Source organism: Octodon degus, unplaced genomic scaffold (assembly GCF_000260255.1).
Source record: "Octodon degus isolate 3935 unplaced genomic scaffold, OctDeg1.0 scaffold00166, whole genome shotgun sequence".
In the NCBI taxonomy this organism is placed as follows: Eukaryota; Metazoa; Chordata; class Mammalia; order Rodentia; family Octodontidae; genus Octodon; species Octodon degus.
This window is the reverse complement of record NW_004524742.1, coordinates 3,014,452-3,026,427: the sequence shown is the minus strand read 5'-3', so window position 1 is coordinate 3,026,427 and position 11,976 is coordinate 3,014,452. Positions and strand designations below refer to the sequence as shown.

At 37.1% G+C, this 11,976-nt stretch overlaps 1 protein-coding gene across 2 annotated transcripts in view; it reads right to left on the bottom strand.

Moving 5' to 3' along the window:
- The window catches only part of Dph6 (diphthamine biosynthesis 6), a 266,022-nt gene that overhangs the window by 14,673 nt on the left and 239,373 nt on the right, over positions 1-11,976 (bottom strand). The window contains exons 7-8 of one of the 2 annotated variants that reach the window (XM_023703234.1): positions 5,672-5,766; positions 4,688-5,038 (exon numbers count right to left, since the gene is read on the bottom strand). In XM_023703234.1, coding sequence (XP_023559002.1) covers positions 4,996-5,038; positions 5,672-5,766 — 138 coding nt within the window. In that variant the 3' untranslated portion in view covers positions 4,688-4,995. Of the gene's footprint in view, positions 1-4,687; positions 5,039-5,671; positions 5,767-11,976 lie in introns of those variants that run through there. The other variant, XM_023703235.1, reaches the window with a different exon arrangement.

Here is an 11,976-nt window from a genome sequence, read left to right as displayed (position 1 = left end):
CTAAGTTGTGCTTGAATTTTCATTGAATTGTAGACATTGTTGAATTTCTTGTTTAATTTTATCTGTGACCCACTGGTTGCTGAGGAGGGTGTTGTTCATTGCACTGTGGTCAGATAATATGCATGAGATAATTTCTGTTTTCTTGAATATACTTAAGCATGACCTATGGACCTGTATGTGGTCTATTTTAGAAAATGACGCATGTGCAGCTGACAAAAATGTGTATTCAGTTGTGTTTGGGTGGAACACTCTTTATATGTCCACCAAGTACTTTTGCTTCAAGCTCTGGTTCAGTTCTGCTACTTCTTTGCTAATTTTTTGTCTGGTTGATCTATCTTTTGGGGATAAGGGGGTGTTAAGGTCTCCTGTGAAGATTGTCCTATTGGATATTAGATTTTTCATATATTAAGATTTTCTTTATATAGTTGGGTGCTCCCATGTTTGGTGCATACATGTTTATGAGTGTTACTTCTTCCTCTTGTATTTTTCACCTAACCAGAATATATTATCCTTCTCTTCATCATTCTTGGTTTGAAGTTAAAACTGTGTGAGAATAAGATTGCCACCCCTGCTTTTTTCTGAGGTGATGGGGCATGTAGTATTGTTTTCCTTCCTTTGACTTTCAGCCTATGAATGTCTTTATGAGTCAAATGTGTTTCTTGTATACAGCATATTATTGGTTTTTGTTTGCTAATCCACCGTGCCAGGCTCTTTCTCTTAATTGGTTAATTGAGTCTATTTACATTGTTGGTCATAATTGAGATATATTGACTTTATGATTAACATGTTATTTACCTGATGTTGTTCACTCCTTTTTGTCCTGTGTTTAATTGTTTGTTGTATTTAGTGGTTTTCTTCTGTTCTCATTCGTGGTGTTCGGATCATTTTGGTCCCTCTTTCAGTAGCCTCTGTAGGGTTGTCTTTGTCATTATGAAATTCTTTAGTTGTTTTTGTCATGGGAGTATTTCACTTCTCCATCAAACTTGAAAGAGAGTTTTGCAAGGTATAGTAGTCTCGGCTGTAATTTGCTGTCATAAAGGACTTGAAGTACTCTGCTCCATTCTCTTGCTTTCATGGTTTGTGAAGCGAAGTCGTTCGTAGTTCTGATGGGTTTTCTTCTGCATGTGATATGCTTCTTTTCTCTAGCAGCTTTTAGTGTATTATTCTTGTGCTGGATTTCTGGGATCTTGACTATTAGATGTCTCGGTTTGTTTTTAATTGGGCTGAGGTTACTTGGCATTCTGCAATCTTCATTTACCTGAATGTCAGATTGTTTTCTCATATTTGGGAAGTTTTCTGCTATTACCTCTGCCCATATTATTTTTAATGTCATTTGCATTGACTCCTTCTTTCTCATTGTTACCTATGAGTCTCACATTGTTCCTTTTTGCATTGTCCTGCAAGTGATGAAATATTTTTTCCTGCTTCCTAGTTGTTTTTAAGAGATCCGTTCTTACCTTTTCACTAGCTGCACCAGAAACTTCAAGATCTAAAACTCTGTCTTCACTTTTACTCAAACTGTTTTGCAAGCTTATGATTGACATTTTAAGTTCCTCTATATCTCTTTGACTCTGCTTCATGTGATCTATTTCTTTCCTGTATTGCTCATTCAAGGAATCCATCATTTTTCTAATCTTCTCTATATTGTTTATCAATGTCTTCTTTAGAAGCAGTTATTCTTTTACTGCAGTTTTTTTCAGATTGGGTTTCCTCCCTATGTTTCTGTATTTGATTTTTTTACTTCATCTGCTATGAGTTCAGAAAATTCTTTTTTATATCAGAAAAGAATTCCTCTCTGAGTTCTTCTATTACTTTCTGCTGTTGTGTATTTACTTTCAATGCTAACAATTCATACATTTCAGTTGAACTATTGTCCTCTCACTTGTTCTGGGTGGGCACTGGCTTTCCTCCATATGTTTCTGCCTTTGATTCTTTACTGCATATGCTATTAATTCAGGGATTTTTTTTTTTTCATTTTCCAATCTGAGTTCCTCTATACCTTTCTGCAGTTGTTTCTTCATTTCAGAAGCTCTTGATTCATTTATTCCAGCTGTGTGACTCACAATTTGTTCTGTGTTAGTGTCCTCTGCACTTGTTATGGGTGGGCTAGGGGTCTGAGACTGTATTTTGCTACTTCTCCTTGTCATTTTGTATAGCACTCTTTTCTGACCTTTGTTGTAGAGCGTTAGTGCAGTTATAAGATTAGCGCATACTGAAATTCAGGTGCAGATCTACAAAGTTTGAATTCATCCAGCTGTGCCTGCCTTGGATCTGGTTGCTGTGCTCAGCTCTTTCCTGCTGCTGCCCTTGCAAGTGAACCTGTTGTGCTCCTCTGTCAAGATGTTCTGCTCCTGGACTATCTAGGTTGTTCTGTCCCCTCTCTCTCTGCAGAGACTATAGCTGCACAGTTTCACCCCAGACCTGTATGCCATGCCTGAGCTGAGTCTGGAGGGGACAAGGTGGCGGGGGGGAAGCTCTCACACACACTCACCTGGTCTGGGCTAGGTCTGAATCTGGGGGTCCCAAGAATGTGGCCGAAGTTCTCACTCACTGGGCGGGAGTGGGAGGGACTGCGGAATGGTGTGTGTGGGGTGTCCCAAGGGGTTGAAAGAGTGTCTCACCCACACTGTGCCTGGGTTTGAACCAGACAGGTCCTGCCAGCATAGGGTAGCTGGAAGCTCTCCCACACACTCACTAGGCCTGGGCTAGGGCTTTATCTGGGGTCCCGAGAACACAGCAGTTCTCACTTGGTGATGTGGGCTGGGGGGGGGGTGCGCAGTAGTGGTGGTGGCGTCCGGACCTGGACTAGTGTTGGACATGGGTATCCGGAGAACACAGCAACAAGCACTTATTGTATTGAGCTATCTCCCTGGCCCATGGGAAGGTAATTAGAAGGAATCAATTAAGAAAGTTTTAGACAGAAATTTATTTATTTATTTATTTTTTAATTTTTTTTTTGGCAGAATTGGGGATTGAACTCAGGCCCTTGCGCTTGCCAGGTAAGCGTTTTTCCTATTGAGCTATTTCCCTGGCCCCTACAGAGAAATTTAGAACTCTAACCATATACAACATTCTATGGATAACTCATTACTATTGTAGACTACTGGACTATTTTGGATTACTCTGTTGAATTCATGCACCTACCATATATGAATGGCAATGGAATACCATCTCTGACAAAAGTAAACAACAAATGGGATATAAATGAAGGACCATTTTGCAGTGGGAAAAAATATATATCTGTATATACAAAATAGCATATATATAGAGGTATTTTCTCTTAGTTCAATGAGAAGAAAGTTTTGAATAGTGTTTAGACAAGATATCATGTCTTCATCTTGTACTCGGAATAACTACTAGAAAGACAATAATATGTAATGTATTAATTATTGTAACTGTACTACCAATCTGTTTTGAAACTATGTCATTGCTTCTTTCTCAATAAAATTATTTAAAAACGAAAAAGTTTTGAAGCTGAAAAACAGTAAAACCTATGAAGCAAGAAGAAAAAATAACTTTACGCATCAGAAGCAGATTGCAGATTAGCTGATAAATAATATCTGAAGTGGCATATTTGTGGGGTGCCACCTTTTATATGTTGTTGATTTGTCCATCTTTCTGTGGACAAAAAGATTTGTCCATCTTTTTGGTTTTTAAAGAGGGAAGATTCCTGAAGAGCAGGATAGCACTTTACAGAGATCCCCCTATATATCATACTTCAATAGATGACCATTTGGGTATGACAAACAACTTACTTTGACACTACAGGTTTTTAATTCTCTACAGATGACACTGTCAACAGCATGACTAATTTCCTCAGATCATTATCTTTGTCAGGTTGAAGTTCCTATTTCTACAAAATGAAGAGGCTGATAAAGGTCACTTTTCTAGGTCAAAGTACTATTATAAACAGATCTTCTAGCTATGAAGTATAAATTAATACATGCAATAGTTAATAGCTGTCCATTAAGATCTTTGAGAGCTATAGGACCTCAATTTGTTAAGTAGGGGCTGGGGAGATCACTCAGTGGAATAAGTGTTTATCTGGCAAGCTCAAGGGCCTGAGTTCAATCTTCGGTTCCAAGAGGGGGAAAAATTGCTAAGTAAATAGGTAAAGTATTATTTTTTGGCATTTCTTCCTCAGACTGTATTTTCTCTAATTTGTTTAGTCCCATATTAATCAATGTACATATCCCAACCTTTCTGTTTATGCTACCATGCAAATGTTTTTCTTGAATAATCAAATATAATTTCATGTAATACTTCAAGCATATTTCAGTTATGAATTATTTCATTATTACTATGACCAGAAGAAGTATCTGTCATCTACAAGTCTATGATTCTTAACTTTTACCACCTTGTATCATAAATGCCCTCTGATACATTTTTTCCCCAATTTTATAAAGGTAACACCTATGTCTGACAAAACAAAACAAAAAGGTGGATACAAATGAAGGATCATTTTGCAGTGAAAAAAAAATATATGGGTATATAAAGTAGGATAGATATACCTACTTTCTTTTAGTTCATTGAGAAGACTTGTACTAATATTGTTTTAGACAAGATATCATACCTGCATCTTGTACCCTGAATAACTACTATGAAGACAAAAATATGCAATGTATTAATTATTGTAACTGTCCTACTAACCTGTTTTGAAACTGTCTCATTGCTATTTCTTTCTCATTAAAATTAATAATGAAAAAAGGCAGAAACTCTCTTAGAACATCAACAGTGCACCAGTAGCATGCTCTGGACACAATAGGAACTAAATAAAAACTTGCCAATTAAATTATGTTGAAAATTAATGGAAACAAGTTAGAAGAACATGAAAGAAGAGTGCATGAACATTATACAAGATAACAAAAATGGCTCATCATGTTTACTAAATAAGCATTTTTTGACTATCCACCTTGAGTAGTTTTATTTTCTTATACAATTCCCTTTCTTATTTCAAATTCAAGCCTTGATGTTGAAAATATTGGAACTTTCCACTCAGCAAGAGTAATTCTGACAGTCTTTCCAGGAGGCATAAGAGCTTAGAAAAAGCACATAAAATGCTCTTAGAATATAAGATGAGTGACATAAATTAAAGCATGGGTAATAATGTAACAAATTGAAGACAGTTCCTGTTTTTCACTATACTAATTTTAAAAATTTATAGCAAAATCACACTACTCATCACAAATTGAATCTATTTAAAAACAGTGTGTATGTAAAAATAACCCCAAATAACTCAAATGTTTAGTATTACTCTCTAACTTGTTAAGGGCAGGAAAAAGAAAAAAGAAGATAGAGTTAATGGAACCCACAGGCTACTGATGTGGCAGTTTATCAAATGTAGTTGTAATGAAAGATAAATAATACAGGCAATTCACACTTCATGAAAGGATAAAAGTGTCAGAGTGTAGGTACCAGTTTTACTGCAGGCCATAATCAGCAAGTAAACGAAAGTGCAATGTCTAAAAAGTTTATAGCCTTCTATGAAGGCCTCGTCTTGTCAGGTATTGATTTAAGTATATAGACAACTTCAGTGGTATTAAACAAATTGAGTGTTTGTGAACTTAGAGGACATGTTCTATTTCTCTCAACAAAAGTTGCCTCAAGCTTAATGTGAAGCTGTCTCTATCACTCAAATTTAAGGAAAGAAAATGCTGAAATGATCTCTTACACAATTATTTTCTTCTTAAATAGAGGGCAATCCAAAGTGAATGTTTCATATTCTCCACCTTCTCCACATACATGAACTCCATACTTCTTAGAAAGCTGAAAATCGGAAAATAGAGGAACAGGAAACTTAAAATTAGACTGCAAATGCTCTTTTAACCTATATTATTTTATCCTACAAACATCCTGTAGAAATCTTTGACTCCAAGATACTGAAAGTTACATGAAAATAACTACCTGTTTAAAAGACAATGATTAATGTCATTTAAAAATTACCATAAAGCATAAGTTTTTCTAATGATGTGAAGCTCTTATATAGGTATGAGGAACTAGAACTTTATATCGGCAAAGCTTAAAAGCTACTATGAATTGTAGGAATGGTGCCAATTTTAGGTTCACAAGAAGGTTAAGGTACTGTGTAGTGAATGAAAATATATATAGCCAAATTGTACTGCCCCTGCCCTCTGACTTTTCTGTAGAATGGGAAAAATATGCTTTTAGAGATTTTCTCAGGGACACAGAGAAAAAAAATGTAAGGTCTTCCTGCAGGCCTGTGAACAAAAGGAAGTCACATACACGGCTATTATTCTTGAGACTATTATTTTTAGGAAACTAGGTCTAGTAAAACTAATGACATTCCAAAACTGTAGAAGGCCTTAAATAAGGGCCAACTTCAAAAAAGGTGGAGAGAGCTTGTAAAGTTATCAGTAAAACTTGACATTAAAAATGCAAACAAGCAAGTAAACAATAAAAAACCCATATGATTTATATTAAACTTAAGCCCTTCAATTCAAATGATTTTGATATCCAAAGGGGGGGAAAAAAACCCCAAAACAAACAAAAAACGAATTTCTGTATGTACATGGTTGGCATCGTACAGGGACACTCTGTCACTGGTTGTCCTGGATGTGAACCTTTTGGTTTCTGTGTTGAGGCTGAGGCTGTACCACTATGATTCTCTCACCTTCATTTTGAACGCTTTCCTAGCCCAAAGTTCTTGCAGCCTGGAGAAGAGTGACATTTCTAATGTTCTATTACTCTAGTGCTAGACTACTGCCTAAGTCATTACTTTTAGATACATAGTTACACATATATTTATTTGGTTTTCACAATTGTGCTACTACTCTGAATCCATTAAATTTCAACTGTGTGCCTTTAAGGGATTTAAAGCACAGTGAGAGAATTCTATTTCTCCCATAAGGATCTGGAGTAATGGGAACGGAGCTGTAAAACCAAAGAGGAAGAAATGTGAGGGGGGAAAAATGACACAGTGTTTTCTAAAAAAAAGTAAAGTAGATAAATTTTCATCTTGCTGGCATCAAGAAGTAAGATTCAGAAGGTCAAAAAGACAAGTGATGGTTTTAATGAGGGATTGGGACCAAATAACAGGAAGCGACTACTCTGTCATATTATACTAAATTAAATTAATACTTGCTTTACAATAAACACACAGGCACAATAACATGACATGGATTTCACGTATATCTGCCAGCTAGTGCTGATATCCATCTACTCAATTTTCCAGAAAGGCAAGAATGTACTCTCAATTGTATGACTTAACAGCTGGCTTCCTTAGGTGAGAAGTATGCTTTATCCATTAGTAGCTTTCTTTAATGCAAAGTGTTTCATTGTAGCTCTGAATTACTTTTATAATCTGTGACCAAAAATAACTTTTTAAATTAAAATTTGTGTATCTAACATACCCTTCAGAAATGGTCCCATCAGTCCTTAGTAAAAATAATGTAAGCTGCAATATTAACCTAACATTTGTTCTTATAAATTATTGGACTAATATTTTAAAAACTATTCATTTAAATCTGTACATATGCAGTGATATTTCCAGTTTACATAAAATATTTCTACAATATTTACTGAGTCCCTCAATTCTTTAACAACTCTTCATTGACCCCTTATTAGCCAATCCTTGATAAATGATGAAGAAAAAAAGGTGAACAAGAAAATGTAGGTCTTCCGGAATTCAACAAATACAATATATTGCACTCTATATTCTAGTGAAACAAAATAATGTGATTATAGAAATAATTTTACATATCTTTTTTCTATAAATGAATTAATATGTATAATCTTTACCTTTATTATTGATGGATCAGTGTAGACACACAGATTCCAAGTGAAGGAATTTGGATAAAGGACAAAGTGATTTTAGGGTTGAGGATCTAATGCCCATTTTATTTTATTTTATTTTTTTCCATGATTTTATTGAGAAACAAATAGCAATGAGACAGTTTCAAACCAAATTGGTAGGACAGTTTCAATAATTAACACATTGCATACATTCTTCCTAGTGGTTAATTGCTGTACAAGATGTGGAATTGATATCCTATTTACAAACACCATTAGAACGAATCCCTCTACTCATTAAGAGAATGTAACTATATATCTATCCTAACAACTTTGAATACACAGATACCAAATGGACATTCATCTATATCCCCTCTTTTTGTTAAGTTCCATCATTTAAATATTATAGGTGTGTAAACTCAGCAAAATATTCTAAAAGAGTTCAGTAGTCCATAATAGTATTGGGTCTTCCGTTTCACTGGCAATGTCAGAAATTGTTGACCTGAGTCCCCTATAGCTCAACTAATGCCCATTTCTATGAATCTTTTTTTTTTCTTTTTTAGCTCCTCTAAATTTTACTACTTTTAATTTCAAACATAGATTAAGTACTGAAGAAAAAAAAATCATCTTTATTGGTTTTGTTAGCCATCGCCAAGGCCCTGTGTTATCTTAAGAAAACCTTAGAACCAAACCTTGTAATGGAGGCCCAGTGTGTGAGTGAGATGACCCAGACCGCAGGCCCAGCATGTGAGTGACACCTTCTGGGGCCTGCAGGATCCTGAATCCATCCACAGCCCAGCCCGGTGTGTGACTAAGACGACCCAGGGACCGGTGGATCCTCATTTGACCCAGAGAGCAGGCCCTGTGTGTGAGTGAGACTGCACAGAGCCCACCAGACTGTGAATCAACCCAGAGCCCAGGCCCAGCTTAGAACCTGTAGCAGAACTCCCTGCAAAGAGGCTAGAGGAAACAACCACCCCACTGATTCATAAGCAGAACATCTTGCCAGAGTGGCAGAAATGGTTCACCTCCAAAGGCTGCAGCAGGAAGAAGTGGTGCACAGCAGCCAGACCCAAGCCACACACACCCACGTGGAGGAGTCTGAACTTCCTAGATCCGTATCTGGTACTAAGGTAATAACTCTATCTAAGCTCTACACCAAAGGTCAGAAGACCGTGCTGTAGAAAATGACACAGAAGGAACAAAATGCAGTCTCAGGCTCTGAGCCCACACAAAAACAAATGCAGAAGACAATAGCATAGAAGAAACTGGAAATCACACGCCTGGAATCTCTGAAATAATAGCGTCTGAAGTAAAGAAACAACTACAGAAAAGTATAGAGGAAATCAGATCAGAAATAGTTTCTGAAGTAAAAAAGAAACGATAACTATACTGAAAGAAGCACTAAGTGTTTCTAAAGAAGATACTTATAAAAATAGAGCAAATATAAAAATGATGGAATCCTTGAATAAACAATATAGGAAAGAAATAAAATGCATGAAGCGATCCAAAGTGATATACAGGAATTTAAAATCTCAATCACAAGCTGGCAAAACCATATTAATGAAAGTGAGAATAGACTTTCAGACCTTAAAAACACCATTGCAGCTAGTGAAAAAGTAAGAAAAGATCTCTTAAAAACAACTAGAAAAAAAAAAAAAAAACAAAACAAAACTAGGATGCAGGAAAAAAATCATTCAATACCTGCAAGATGATGCAAAGATGAACAACGTGAAACTAATAGGCATCAGTGAGAAGGAAGGAGTCAATACAAATGATATAAAAAGAATATGGATGGAAGTAATAGCAGAAAACGCCTCAAAAATGGGGAAACTATCTGACATTCTGGTAACCAAAGCACATAGAATTCCAAATAACATCAACCCTATTAAAAACACATCCAGACATATAATAATCAAGATTCCAGAAACTCAGCACAGGAACAGTAACTAAAAGCTGCTAAAGAAAAGAAACAGATCACATTTAAAGGAAAGCCCATCAGGATAAAAGGTTTTTCTTCACAAACCATCAAGGCAAGAAGAGCATGGAGCAATGTACTTCAAGTCTTCAAGAAAACAAACTGAAATCCAGAGTGATATACCCTGCAAAACTCTCTTTCAAGTATAATGGAGAAGTGAAATACTTCCATGACAAAGAACAAATTAAGAATTTCATGATGACAAAGCCAAACCTACACAGACTACTAAAAGTTGTTATAGAGAAGGAGCAAAATGACACCAACTCCATGAATGAGAATGGAAAGAATCCACCAAATAGGACAAACAATTAAACACAGGAGAATAAGAGGTATACAAAAGCAGTCTTTCATTTATTCTTTTGTACACAGCAGCAAGATATTCCCATCAGGGATATTCGATCCTACAAATGAACTTCTCCTGCACCTTATGGGTCACGATTCTGTCTGGGTCAACAAGGTGGATATTAAGGAAATAGCAATAACTCAGTCCCACAAGTGACACCTGGACACCAGTAAGTTATCCATGTCCACAACACACTAGAACTTTGTGCGATATCCTATCCCCAAACAGTTAGAAGTACTGGTCAATTATTTGTCATTGCAGTATTTATCTTATGTTTTATTCTCAGTATATCTTTATCATCATGAAAACTTTTTCTTAGTTCAATTGTTTTGAACCATTTAATTTTTAATTAGTATTTAATTTTCTGAATATTGCTTAATCTTCATTCTTGTTTCAAGATTTATACTGTATATTTGATTAACAATCTATATAAAAGACATGGTATGATATTTTCTCCTAGTACTAGAAACTTTAAGAAAGTATATTTCCAGACCTGTTACTGGTCGCAGCCCAGGCGCAGCGTGGGTGAGACCCTCTTCCACCCCCTTGGGACGCCCCCCACCACTGCTAAGCACCTCCCCCACCCCATCCACCGAGTAGGAATTTCTGCCCCGTTCTGGGAATCCCCAGACCCAGTCCTAGCCCAGGCCCGGTGAGTGTGTGGGAGAGCTTCCGACTACCTTGCGCCGGTGGGACCTATTACTGGTCCCAGCCCAGGTGCAGCGTGGGTGAGACCGTCTTCCACCCCCTTGGGATGCCCCCAACCACTCCGCAGCACCTCCTCCACCCCTTCCGCCTAGGAGGAATTTCTGCCGTGTTCCGGGAACCCCCAGAACCAGTCCTAGCCCAGGCTCGGTGAGTGTGTGGGAGAGCTGCCTCTCACCCCTACTCCACCTTGTCCCCTCCAGGCTCAGCTAAGGCCTGGCATACAGTAACCCTGAAGCTGCAATCCCTGCAGAGAGTGTAGAGGACAGAACCACCCAGCTAGTCCAGGAGCAGAAAAACTTGCCAGAGGGGCACAACAAGTTCACCCCAAGATAGCAGCAGGAAGGAGCTGAGCACAGCAGCCAGACCCAAGCCAGGCACAGCTGGATAAATCCAAACTTTGAAGATCTGCACCTGAACTTGAGTACGTGCTAAGGCTATAACTACAACGAAGATCTACAACAAAGGTCAAAATGACGAGAAGGAACAAAATGCAACCTCAGAACCCAACACCACCTATAACAAGTGCAGAGGACACTAACACAGAACAAATTGGGAATCACAAAGCTGAAAGCAATGAATCAACGGCTTCTGAAATAAAAACAGCTGCAGAAAGGTATAGAGGAACTCAGACTGGAAATAAAAAAAGAAATCGCTGAATTAATAACATCTGCAGTAAACAATCAAATGCAAAAACATATGGAGGAAACCCAATACCCACTCACAACAAGTGAGGAGGACACTAGCTCGGCTCAAATGCATGAATTAGTAGCGTCGATAGTAAATAAGCAACAGCAGAAAGATATAGAGGAACTCAGAGTGAAATTCTTTTCTGAGATAAAAAAGAGAATTCTCAGAATTCTTGCAAAACCGTTTAAGTGAAAGTGAAGACAGAGTTTCAGATCTTGAAGATGCTGGTGCGGCTAGTAAAAAGGTAAAAAAGGATCTCTTAAAAATAACGACTATACAGGAAAGAATAATCCATCACCTGCAAGATGATGCAAAGATGAACAATGTTAGACTCATAGGCATCAATGAGAAAGAAGGAGTAAATACAAATGACATTAAAAATATGGGCAGAAGTAATGGCAGAAAACTTTCCAAATATGAGGAAACAATCTGACAGTCAGGTAACCGAAGCATACAGAATGTCAAGAAACCTCAATCCAATGAAAAACACAACGAGACATATAATAGTCAA